Here is a 12,271-nt window from a genome sequence, read left to right on the forward strand (position 1 = left end):
CAAATCAGTAAAAACTTACGGAGCCTCAAAAACTTTCCGCAGAGATGATAATTTTCTAGGTTTGAGTTTGAAGGTAATGGACTAAATCACTAAATATGCTCTCTAATAGTTGTGATTTGGCCAATGGACCTGTTCTAGCTGCGATGATACCTCACTAAACCAAAATGTTTACTCAATATGCTTAGCAACATAGTTGATCCATCAATTGGAATAGTTTCAATCACCACATATTCAGAAAAGAGAAAAAAAATTAAGCTTTCTATCAGTCTCTAGTTGATCTTTAATCCTGACTTATGTAAATGACAATTGACAAATTTAAGAATGGGGATTCACCTTCTATAATTTACAGTGATGCACAATTACATGGTTTGAAACATATATTTACAATTCAAATAATCGATAAATCACGGTGGTGGCGGTGGTGGCGGGACATACGGTGACACTATCCTATTTACTCTATCAATTTATTATTTTATAGATTAGCTTTATTTTATTATTATTAGAGCAAAGAACTACCTGGTCGGTGGCACTACCCTAGTTGTGAAGGAAACTGAAAACAATTGTTCATCCGGAGAAGAAGACAGACAGTGCAAACAGAAGAGAAGGAGAAGGAGCAGCCGAGGAGAAGAGAAGGAGAACTACCTGGTCGGTGTTGGCGGTTGTGACGGCCAGTGAAGAAGAAAATCACGGTGGTGAGAGACGTGCAATAGAGAAAGGATATTAGGGATTATGTTTGGTGATTGTATTGTATCGTGAGTGGTTTTTTTTTTTGTAAGTTGGGTTTTTAATATTAAAATATAATAATTTATTAAAATAGTAATCTAAAAACGAAAGGCGTAAAGGCTCTGCGCCTTGCGCCCAAAGCCCAGAGGCATGCGCCTCTTGTGTCTCTCACCTCGCCTCATCCTTGGCGGGCGCCATCTTCAGTGCCTGGCTGCGCCTCGGGCACGCCTTTTAAAACCAAGTCTCGCCCTTGCGCTTTTTATATCGTTTATTTAAGATGCTTATAAATTTGATGAAGAGAAATCTTTCTATGAAATGAAACAACATAGTGAACAGGATGTCATTTGGGGGACAGGGTGGTGGAGTCACTTTTGCATGGTAACCTTTATAAATCCCTGTTTCATTGCTATTCACTGCTACAAGTGTATGCACAAATGGTGGAGTCACTTTTGCATGGTAACCTTTGTAAATACCTGTTTTCATTGCCATTTACTGCTACAAGTGTATGCACAAATTAGAGGACAGGCTACAGTTCCCCACGGGGTAAAACCAAATTTATTGTTATCATCACATTGATGGCTTATGTTACAAGAAAGATTCACTCACTCAGTTGACCATATGGCTAGAGAATTGCATGTGATATAATTTGTGAAAAAAGTAGTTATTGTTAAGGTAGTGCTATTTCATTGTAATTACAATTTGCTCACTACCCATCAGAGAGGTCATAATAGTCATGGAATCTTCTAGCTGGTACATATTGAACAACTTTCCAGTGACTCCAAACCAACTTGGTGATTTTCTAAGTGTTCTCTTAAACGGGTACAAGGTGTTACGCCTGTATGCACTTTGGGTATTTGGAAGAGTCTAGATATCAAGCCATGTTGTCAAAATTTCTGAGTTTCAAGGGAAAATTCTAACTATTCAGTCTGTTTTCGTGTGGGTGTTTGTATTTTTGCAATGTTCTTGCTTGCTCTCTTGCATTCCTATTCTCTCCCTTTTCTTGTAAAAAGAAGTTGTTAACGGTATCACTTTTCTCAGGCTGCGGAGGATGAGAGATACATCTTCATGTCATCATTGCTTGGGCTATTGGCTGAACATGGTCTTTGGCCCCACGTTGTAAATGCGTCTACCATTACCAGCAGTGTAAAGGTATGAACTTGATAAAATGTTGGTTTTCGTTGTTTTGCAACTAGGTGCTTATGGTCATTGGGTTTCAATAACACTGATAAGGCCATATGAAGTACTGATTTAGGCCTACCCCTGATTCTTAGTAAAATTCTGTTTGACTAATCCCATCAGATGACTGAGGGTCATGCACAGGTCACATTAAAAGAAACTGTATTGTCAAGTGCTCACCGTTGTGCATTCTATCTAGGGTGTAAATCAGACTAGTATTCACAAGCTATTCTAGTTGGGCTTGAAAAAACTTGAATTCAATTTAGTATTAAACAAGCCGAGCTCGAGATCAAGTACAGTGAGCTATAGATCAAGTCAAATTCAAGCACCATAATACTCGTCTCGAATGGCTTGCAAGCCTAATCGAGCTTTTCAATAAGTAATTTAAATATTTTATATTATTTAAATTACATAAATACCCTTATTTTACTTGCAAAAGACAATTTGGGTTTGAGCTCGAGCACGAGCATAAATAAAAAAGAGTTTAATCAAGTTCGAGTAAAAATTTGGTAATCAAGCTTGAGTAGCTTGATTATATGTCTAGTTGAGCTTGACCTTATTTTTTGACATTCGATCGAGTTTTTGTTGAGCATCGAACTCCGAATATTGAGTTGAGCTGAAGCTTGAGCTTGCCACTGTTTGGGATCGGCTCAATTACACCCTAATTCTATCTGACTTCTCCCCCATTAAAATTTTAAGAGTGAAAACAAGTAGCAAAAGCAGGACAAGCTGGTACTTGCACAAGTTACAGAACTTTACCCATATACTTACTAAGTGAAATTTATACTCGCTGCTCACCATTTATAATCTCTCAAAGGTTCTCATTTGATTTCCTATGAGTTATGGCCTCCTATGATTATTTTCAGTTTAAGAACATCCCTTGGCTACGGTCATCGATTTGCCTCTTGTGTACCTTGTATCTTTTTTTTGGTCTATTGGGTAACTGTCAATTAAACAAGCATGGTCTGATTGCATTGCATTGTAGTACAAGGTGTAAAAATAAAACCACCAAGACCCTATTTACGACATGTTCAGCTTAAATGCTATTATAGGCTTATTTTTTAGATAATCATTAAATCTTTTGAAATCATAAGGACAGTTCAGCTAACATTAAGCCTTTATACTACAGACTTAGCTTTGAAAGGCATATGAGTTATAGGAAGGACATATGAATAGAATGGAGTTTCATAAAATGAGGCTTTGAAGGGCATTATATGTTCTTTGCATAATTAAGACCATGTTATCAGGACTATAGTTTTTTTCATGTCGCTCATAGGCTATGTTGTTCTTTTCCTCTCCAAGTGTGATTTACACAAACTAAATATTCAGTCCATTGAGAACTTCCTTTTAGTTTTGTTGGACCATTTAGTGTTGTGCTTTATTTAGCAGGTTGTATTCCTCACTTTGAGTAATAAGTTTCGACAACTAAGAACTTACAATCTTGTATATATTTGCAGTACCTACATGATCAGTTAGAATGGAAGATCAGAACTTCGCATGTAAGTGTACCATTCTCAGATTGCCTATATTGTTTATGATATGTAGCTCCTAGATTTTATTCTACAGTGGAGAAACTTCATGTAGAAAATCACAATCGCCAGAAAGTTAAGGTCTTGATCAGAGAAATTTAGATTTGTGGATGATAAACCATTAATTTATTTGTGGCATAGGAAGGCCTCATTTAAAAACCCCTTCATAACCTTCAAGCAGCAATAGTGACTCAACAAACATTGGAAGGAGGAAAAGAGTGCCTTAGAATTTTATTGCATAAATACCAAGTACATAAAGAATACACTACCACCAAAATCCATTGGCAACCATCTCAACAATATGCTACATTACACTACATAAACGCATCAATGATCATACCCTACTTAAAAACTATCTCCTAAAAACACTCGACCAAAACAATCAACCACCGCACTATCGGATTCCAAAATAAGCCTTCGATTCGCCAACATCTCCGACTCCAAAAAAAAGCATCAACCCTCTCTTTACTGCCAACAATTCTGCCATAATATGAGGGCCAAAGTCAACTCTTTCTGAGAATGATCCCAACACCATCCATATTCACTTTAACGAAACCGATAGGAGGTGGAGACCAGCTCACTAACTTTGAAGAAATCCTTTCAAACTCGAAACACGATCAACTAATGCAAGATCACCCACTAGGCTATCAAAAGAAACCAACAATTTTGGAAATTTTGAAGTAAACCATGCTGCCACTCTATACCTCGTGAGAAAAGATAACATGGCATAATCCAATTTCCCTTTGTTAAAAACAATCTCATTCCTCATTTTCCAAATCGACCACAAAACGGCTCCTGGGATGAACCCCCATACGCTTGATTGAGGCACAAGGTCAAACCAAACGGAAAACAATGTTGCAAGACACACCGGAATCGCAAAGGAAATCACCCAAAGATGCAAAAAGCTTATCCATAATCCCCATGACACATTACACGAAACAAATAAATGAGAAAAAGTTTCCTGAACCAACCCACAAAACAGACAAGATGGATCTTCAATTCCTTGCACCCCATGTTTAATTAACTCTACTTTGATTGCTACCTTCTTGAGCACCACCTGCCGAACAAAAGATTAAACCCGAGGAGGAGCCACCCCAAACAACACATTTCTTTCCCACAAAAAACTATCATCTGAGTTTTCAAGAAGGATTATAAGACAAGATTTAACTGAAATGCGACCATCACCTTCTCCTGACCATAAAAGGCTATCATCAATAAACGAAGAAGGATTGAAATTATACAACAATGAAATAAGCTCATTTCATTGCAGCATCTCCCAATCGGCAAGATTTCTTCTCATGGAAATGTCCCAAAAACAGCCTGACGAGTTTGATTACCTGAAATCGGCAATCTTTCCCTCCTTGTTATTCGATAGAGTGAACAATCGAGGAAACCGTTCTTTCAATGGAACTCTATCCATCCAAGCATCATGCCAGAACATAATTGAGTCCCCATTGCGCGCCTTCATTATAAAGTTACTCCGCAAACATACCTCAAAATCATCATCCGAACAACAATTCTTAATGACACCTTTCCATATCCAAGATGCTTTGTAGGAGGCCGAATTTTCCATCCCTATTGAATTCAAATCAATTTTGTTATTGCAACAAATAATCCTTTTCCACTAGGAGTTCTCATTGGAAAATTTCCACATTCGTTTTCCCAATAATGCTCTATTCATAAGCTCCAAATTTAGACCCCGCCCCAAAAAAAAGCCTTAGGCTTGCAAACGGTAGACCGATTTACCCAATGAATTATGCTTTTAGCACCCGAATCCCCCCAAAGAAAATTTTCCATAATTGAATTAAGTCTCTGCAGTACACATCTCCGCATTCTGAAAATTTACATGAAATATATCGGCAAGGAGCAAAGAACCGATTTTATCAACACAATTATACTAGAAATAGACATTGAAACTGTCTTCCACCCAGCCAATTTCTTGTAGAATTTTTGAATAATCGAATCCCATAATGATATTGAATTTTCTTTGCCCCAAGAGGTAACCTCAAATATTTGTTGGGAATGAACCCACTGGTCACCCTATTGTAGCAGCCCACTCGCTAATGACCCCGTCGTTCACGTTGATTCCGAATAAGAACTCCTGCTCTTGGATAAATTAATTTGCAATCCAGAGATCATCTCAAAGATCAGAAGCATCCTTCTCACATTCTTCAGCTCTCCGATCGAAGCTTTACAAAAAAACAAATCGTCTGCAAATTGGAGGTGAGAGAGTTCAAAGGAATCACCCTGACTTCCAATCTCAAATCCTCTAAACAAGCCTAATCTCGCAGCTTTTGACAACATCAAACTCAATAATTCACCGACCAAATTAAAAAGGAGAGGAGAAAGAGAGCATCCCTGTCGAAGACCCCTCGCGATCCAAACTCATCCGAAGGAGTGCCATTCACTAAAAGACCAAGATTGAATCCGTAGTCAGGCACATTTTCATTCAAGATCTCCACCTCTGTCCAAACCCCATGCAATCCATGATTTTCAGTAATAAATTCCAATCAATAGTCATACGCTCTTTTGAAATCAACCTTAAACGCTATTCCTTCAAGGCCTTTCCTTCTCCAACAATCAATCCCTCATGTAAGGATCATGTCTTTCTTCATGCTATAACATTTCTATATTTATTTAAAATATAAAAAAATAGATAAGTATCTTTAAAAAAACAGATAACAAGAACAAGGAAATTTAAATTTTGTTTGACAATAGGGAAGTTTGTGTTGATATATCACAAGTAAATATGTAACGTCTACTTATTCTGATCTCACAACAACTAAATTTGAGTTCAACTCTAAAAATAAATCCATTATTTAATGCTACATGAAATGGATAGGTTTTATGTTAACATTAGAAAACTTGGGAGTTAGCATAATTGATGAGTCTTCTTGAAAAAATTAAAAGACTCTTATCCTGTCTTTATTCTTGCTATAGCATTTCTTTATTTATGTAACAACAACAACAAAACCCTATTCCCATATGCAATGGGGTAAGGAGAGGTAAGATAGTAGGCTGCCCCCAATGCCAGGTTGAGTGCAGCTTCCGTGGAAGACCTCCGGCAATCAGAAAATTAAAATAAAGATGAAATGCAATGCATGTATAAATAAATAATACATAAATAATAGATTGAACGGTCTTCATATGCGCGACTGTAATGGGAATTAATCCATGCATATAAATCCATGCGTAAAAATCTCTGCATATAGACAGAAACGTAAGATCTAACTAAATTTAAAGAGAGGAAACCTGAAGAGAAAATGATACACAGAAGTCAACGATAGCAAGCTACGAGAAGGGATAAAGTCAAATAGGTTAACACCTAAACTAAGGTCACACTACTCCGCTACCCTAGTCTTAAGCTTTCATAATTTCCAATGACAGAAACGTATATAAAGTAGAAGTCATGAAAATTACTACAAAGGCATTAAAAAGGAGACAAAGATGTTACACCCTATGGCTGTGACCCGCACTACTCGGCTACCTTGGTCTTAAGTCTCCATACTTTACTATCAAAGGTCATATCCTCAGTAAGGGCTAAATCCTTCAAATCAGATCTCAAGCAGTCTTCCCACTTCCGCCTTTGTCGTCCTCTCCTTTTGGCACCGTCGACTGTAATCGACTCTACCCTCTTGACCGTATTCGAAAGTTGTCGCCTAAGGACATGCCAAAACCACCGTAGTCTTTCCTCCCTCAATTTTTCGGATACAGGCACCACCCCCAAGGACATCCTAATAGCAGAGTTTGGTGTCATGTCCCACAGAGTCTTACCACATGCCCATCGAAGCATTCTCATTTATGCGGCCTCCATCCTTCTTACGTGATCCTTCTTGATTGCCCAACATTCCGATCCATACAGCAACGCTGATCTTATTGCCATTCTATAAAATTTTCCCTTAAGTTTTAGAGACACATTCTTGTCACACAAAACTCCAGTAGCAGCCCTCCACTTTAGCCATCCCGCCTTCATACGGTGTGTAACGGTATCATCTTTACCCCCATCTTTATGTATCATAGACCCTAGGTACTTGAAACAATCCTTTGAGGGGAGAACGTGTCCTTCTATGCATACTTTTACATCTTCATCGTTTTGGTTCCCACTGAAGTTTGAACATAAATACTCTGTCTTTTCAATATTGATCTTTAAACATTTTTCTTCCAGAGTAGTCTTCCAAGTAGCTAGTCTACTATTCAGCTCAGTTTTTGTTTCAGCAACTAGGACAATGTCGTCAGCGAAAAGCATACACCATGAAACATGGAACACCGTCTGGTGTCGCACAAAAGATGTCGTCCATAATCAAGACAAAGATATAAGGGCTAAGAGCCGACCCCTGGTGGAGTCCGATTTCCACCGGGAATGCCTCGGTGTCGCCAACTGTAGTCCTGTCGTAAGTAGTAGATCTACAGTACATATCATGAATCGCCTGGATATATGCAGTTGGGATCCGTCTCATTTCCAAGGTCTTCCAGATCGTATCGCGGGGAACTCTATCATACGCCTTCTCAAGGTCAATGAACGCCATGTGAAGTTCTCTATTTTTTCCCCTATATTTCTCCATAAGCCGTCGAAGTAGATGAATCGCCTCTGTAGTAGACCTTCCTGGCATAAAGCCAAATTGGTTTTCCGAAACCCTAGTAACTTGTCTCAACCTAGCCTCTATCACCCTTTCTCATAGCTTCATGGTATGGCTGAGTTGTTTAATACCTCTGTAGTTTCCACAACGTTGGGATCTCCTTTATCTTATAGATTGGTATCACCGTAGACTCTCTCCACTCCTCTGACATCTTGGCAGTCTCTAAAATATTAAAGATGTTGGTCAACCACTTTACTCTCTCTTCGCCTAGGGCAAACCACACAGTGTTAGGAATTTGATCTGGACCGACAGCTTTGTCCCTCCCCATCTTTCTAAGAGCCATTTTGACTTCTTCAAACCCAATCCTACTTGTAGGGCAGTCATTGGCCGTAGTATGATGGTCGGCTGACCCATCAACGGTACTATCTTTACAGGTAGAGGCACCTTCATTAAATAAGCCAAAGAAGTAACTACCCCAAGTCCTCTTAATATCATGATCTTTCACTAAAAGAACACCATTGTTGTCCTTAATAAACCTAATGCTACCTAGATCATTTTTCCTATTTTCCCTGGATTTTGCAAGCCTGAAGATGCCGTTTTGTCCTTCCTTGGTGTTTAATCTCTTGTACATTTCCTCGTATGCCTTATCCTTTGCTTTAGCCACTGTTTTCTTGGCTTCCCGCTTTACCTCATTGTATCTTTGTTTAGCTCTCAATCTTTCTTCGTCGTCATTGCATTGTAGGAACTCCTTGAAGCAAGTTTGCTTTGTCTTCACCTTAGTTTGGACTTCGTCGTTCCACCACCATGATTCTTTATGTCCGTTGACCTTACCTGTCGACAACCCAAGGTGGTTTTTACTCACCTCTCTGATGGAATTTGCCATGTTTTTCCATAACATATCTGCATTATTGCGTTTGTAGTTCCAAAACTTGTATTAGACAAACTTACTCCTAAAGTAATCAGCTGTCGCTCCATGTAAGTTCTTCCAAAGGATCATAGGTTTACCAAGTTTAGCCCTCCTATGAGTGCTCCGTCCGTGGCGTACGCGGAACACCAAACTAACAATCTGTTGTGATGCGCATGCCTCTTCGGGATCACCTTACAGTCAAGCAAGCCCATCGATCCCGATGTGAACCAAGATGTAGTCGATTTGGATACAATGTCCCCCTCTATGGAACGTAATTAAGTTCACATCTCTCTTTTTTAAAGGAGTTAGTGACCACCATATCGTGTGCAGTAGCAAATTCAAGCAACGTACGCCCCTCCTCGTTCCTACTACCAAAATCGAAACCCCCATGAACACCGTCATACCCGTCAATTGCACTACCTATATGTCCATTGAAGTCTCCCCTATGAAAACTCTTTGGTCCTCCGGAATGCTCCTAAGTACATCTAACTGATCCCAGAAGCAACGTTTCTCCTCCTCTCCTAGGCCAACGTGTGGGGCGTACACTGAAAGGACATTCACCACTTCTGCTTCTACAATAACCTTAATCATCATGATCCTATCCCGGTATCTACAAACTTCAACTATTTTCCTTGAGCCTAGCGGATACCAAGATACCCACTCCATTTCTAGCGTTATCTACGCCTGAATACCACAACTTGAACCCATTACACTCTCTGGCACGAGCTACCTAGTCTCCTGAATACATGCAAAATCTATTTTCCTATTACTAAGTACGTCGGTCAACTCCAGCAGCCTAGCATTTAATGTGCCTACATTCAACGAACAAACTCTAAGTCTAGTCTCCTTGAAATCACTCTGTCGAGCCCTCCCCCTATACGCCTTATGGGATCTAAAAGGAGGACATGACCTCAAGTAATCATTTATAGCCGAAGCTATGAGGAACTATGAAAAAGGGAATCCAAAGAAGACAGAAGGTGCACCAATAAAACGCTAGAGAATTGAGGGGTACTAATCACGTATCCAAAACGAACTTACAACACAATTTAGGGAGGAAACAATATCAGAAAGATTCTATAACAGGTAAGCAGCCAAATAAAAACCAAAACTCAGACAGAATACATATAAATAATCATCTAAAATTAGTCAAAAAATTGAAATCCAAAAGAAAAATTAAAAATAATACTCTATCAATCTATTTATCTTCAAATGCAATAACTTGAACCCACAAAAGGAACCATAAATTCACCCCAAAAAATGCATGCATAGAGAACATAAAAATAACAGAAAAACGTAGATCTGATAAAAGATTCTCTAGGTAAATAAAATTTTGAAAGAGAAACTATCCTGCTAAAGTGTAAATAACGGGAATTAATTATAGGAAAATATGGGGGTTTACCAGACGAATATAACTGATTATCAGAGAAGAAGACGATATTTTATTTATGTAACAACATGAAGAAATCAAATAACTAGAACAAGGAATATAAGGTTTGCTTGACAATAGGGCATATGTTATAGACAACTAAGGGGTTAGCATAGTTGGTTTCTTCTTGAAACGACATGAAAGAAACTTACAAAGATCTAGGTTTGAATTATTCTTATCTATGTAATCGTTGAAGCTTTAAGATTTCTGTATTCTATGTACATGTCCGTGCAAGCACAGATGCATGGACTATTGATGTGGCTATGTAGAGATGTGTGTTTATATGCGGGTAGCAACTCTTTACCTGATTTCTGTTTCTTGCGTCAAAATTTTCTTTAATGAGGCATTATCTTTAGGCAACTTATAAGACTGATAGGATTATCATTGGTGCCATTATTTTGTAGAGCAGATAGCCTCATTGATTTAATTATATCACAGGATAGAATTAGAGAGTTGAGTGGTGTTCACGGAACTCATGCTAGAGGCAGATCTCATGAAAAGATAGGCCAAGTTCTGGCATTTTGATGATCAAAATCCTCATAGATCCACGGTACTATTTGCATGTAATCTGCCAGATTACCATCTTTTTCTATTGCTGATTCTATTATATCAACTTTGATTCTCCTTCATTGTGTCCATAATGTGTTAAATATACTTTTATTTCTCTTTACAGGCTGGTCCGGTTTCTCTCCAACTAATCATACCCAGATGAGCAACATCATATGCCACCTGAGAATATGATGAGATACATGCATGATAATGATCACACTGCAAAAAATTTAATGTTCAATGATCTGGGCAACAACGATTGAGCAATGGCACTGCACAGGAGTTCTTGTTCAATTCTGATAGGTTTGGATCACTAACCCAGTTTTCTTGTGGATGTTATGCTTTTTTTGATACATTATTAATTGACATTTTCTGGTGACTCTTGAGATGTGACGAAACATATCCATAGCCTTTCTTTTGGGTACAATTCCACCATTATTGTCCTTGCTGTGTGCTTTCTAAATTGTAAAAGATATTAGCAATAATTGTTGTGAGCAGCTTCTCTCCCAAGCTATCATTTCCTGTGATAAAGGATGTAGATTGCTACTTGAGGGATTAAATTAACGAGGACCTTATTCATTCTGTAATCTGTATTGACATATTTTTTCCATGTTATTTTTTATAAGCAAATTGCTCTGGCCATCCTGTGTGTTCTGTAATTAATATGCCCTGATATGAGCGCCATTGATATTGCAAATATGAATAGTGAAATTTGATTGCAAATGCAATTATATCCACATATTGATTTTCCTTGTTCAAAGGCATTATAATTTAAGTTTTTGTGTATAATACAAAGCGATTTGTTCATTTTGTGCAAAGATTGCTTTCATTTGATTATAATTAGAGATCTAGTATTGCTTTTCTTCATACTTACCTGTTAATTATTTTCTTACGGTGGTCCTGGGACTAATCCTGATAGTGCATTTGATAGAGGTTTTGTAAGAATCGGATCTGAGGATACAGCCAATGATGTCTTGTATCAGCCTGATGAGATGGCCTCCCAAGGTTCTGAAGGTGATTTACATTTTATATGTGAAATTATGATCTTTTTATAGCATCTAATACAACTTATTTGAATTCAGACGGGCCTGGAATTGAGGGTTTCAGATAATGGGGATGCAACACCAGGAGAAAAGCTTCTAGGATGCGGCTTTCCCGTACGAGGAACTACCCTTTGTATGTTTTCAGGTGAAATTTCTTGGACACATGAAAAATTGACATTTTTGAAAATTTCCTTTTAATACATAAGGATTAATCTTTCATATGCTGACAATGTTGTTTGCACTGCAGTGGGTACGTCATCTTCAGGATGGCACCAGACAGTACATTGAGGGTAAGCATGAAAAATATGACCTTTTTCTGCGTTCTTAGTGTAGATATTTTG

The 12,271-nt window shown here is 38.2% G+C and overlaps 1 protein-coding gene across 12 annotated transcripts in view; it reads left to right on the top strand.

The window, feature by feature from the left end:
- LOC120176957 overlaps nt 1–12,078 on the top strand; it is a 33,723-nt gene extending 21,645 nt beyond the window's left edge. For 8 of the 12 annotated variants that reach the window (XM_039183233.1, XM_039183232.1, XM_039183234.1 and 5 more), the window contains 4 exons: nt 1,762–1,872; nt 3,357–3,398; nt 10,777–10,888; nt 11,012–11,092. In XM_039183233.1, the coding sequence (XP_039039164.1) occupies nt 1,762–1,872; nt 3,357–3,398; nt 10,777–10,863 (240 nt within the window). In that variant the 3' untranslated portion in view covers nt 10,864–10,888; nt 11,012–11,092. Of the gene's footprint in view, nt 1–1,761; nt 1,873–3,356; nt 3,399–10,694; nt 10,902–11,011; nt 11,191–11,818; nt 11,902–11,969 lie in introns of those variants that run through there. The other 4 variants (XR_005521366.1, XR_005521367.1, XM_039183238.1 and 1 more) reach the window with 4 other exon arrangements.
- Nucleotides 12,079–12,271: the final 193 nt, after the last annotated feature.

This window comes from Hibiscus syriacus, unplaced genomic scaffold (genome assembly GCF_006381635.1).
Source record: "Hibiscus syriacus cultivar Baekdansim isolate YM2019G1 unplaced genomic scaffold, ASM638163v2 tig00112261_pilon, whole genome shotgun sequence".
NCBI lineage: Eukaryota > Viridiplantae > Streptophyta > Magnoliopsida > Malvales > Malvaceae > Hibiscus > Hibiscus syriacus.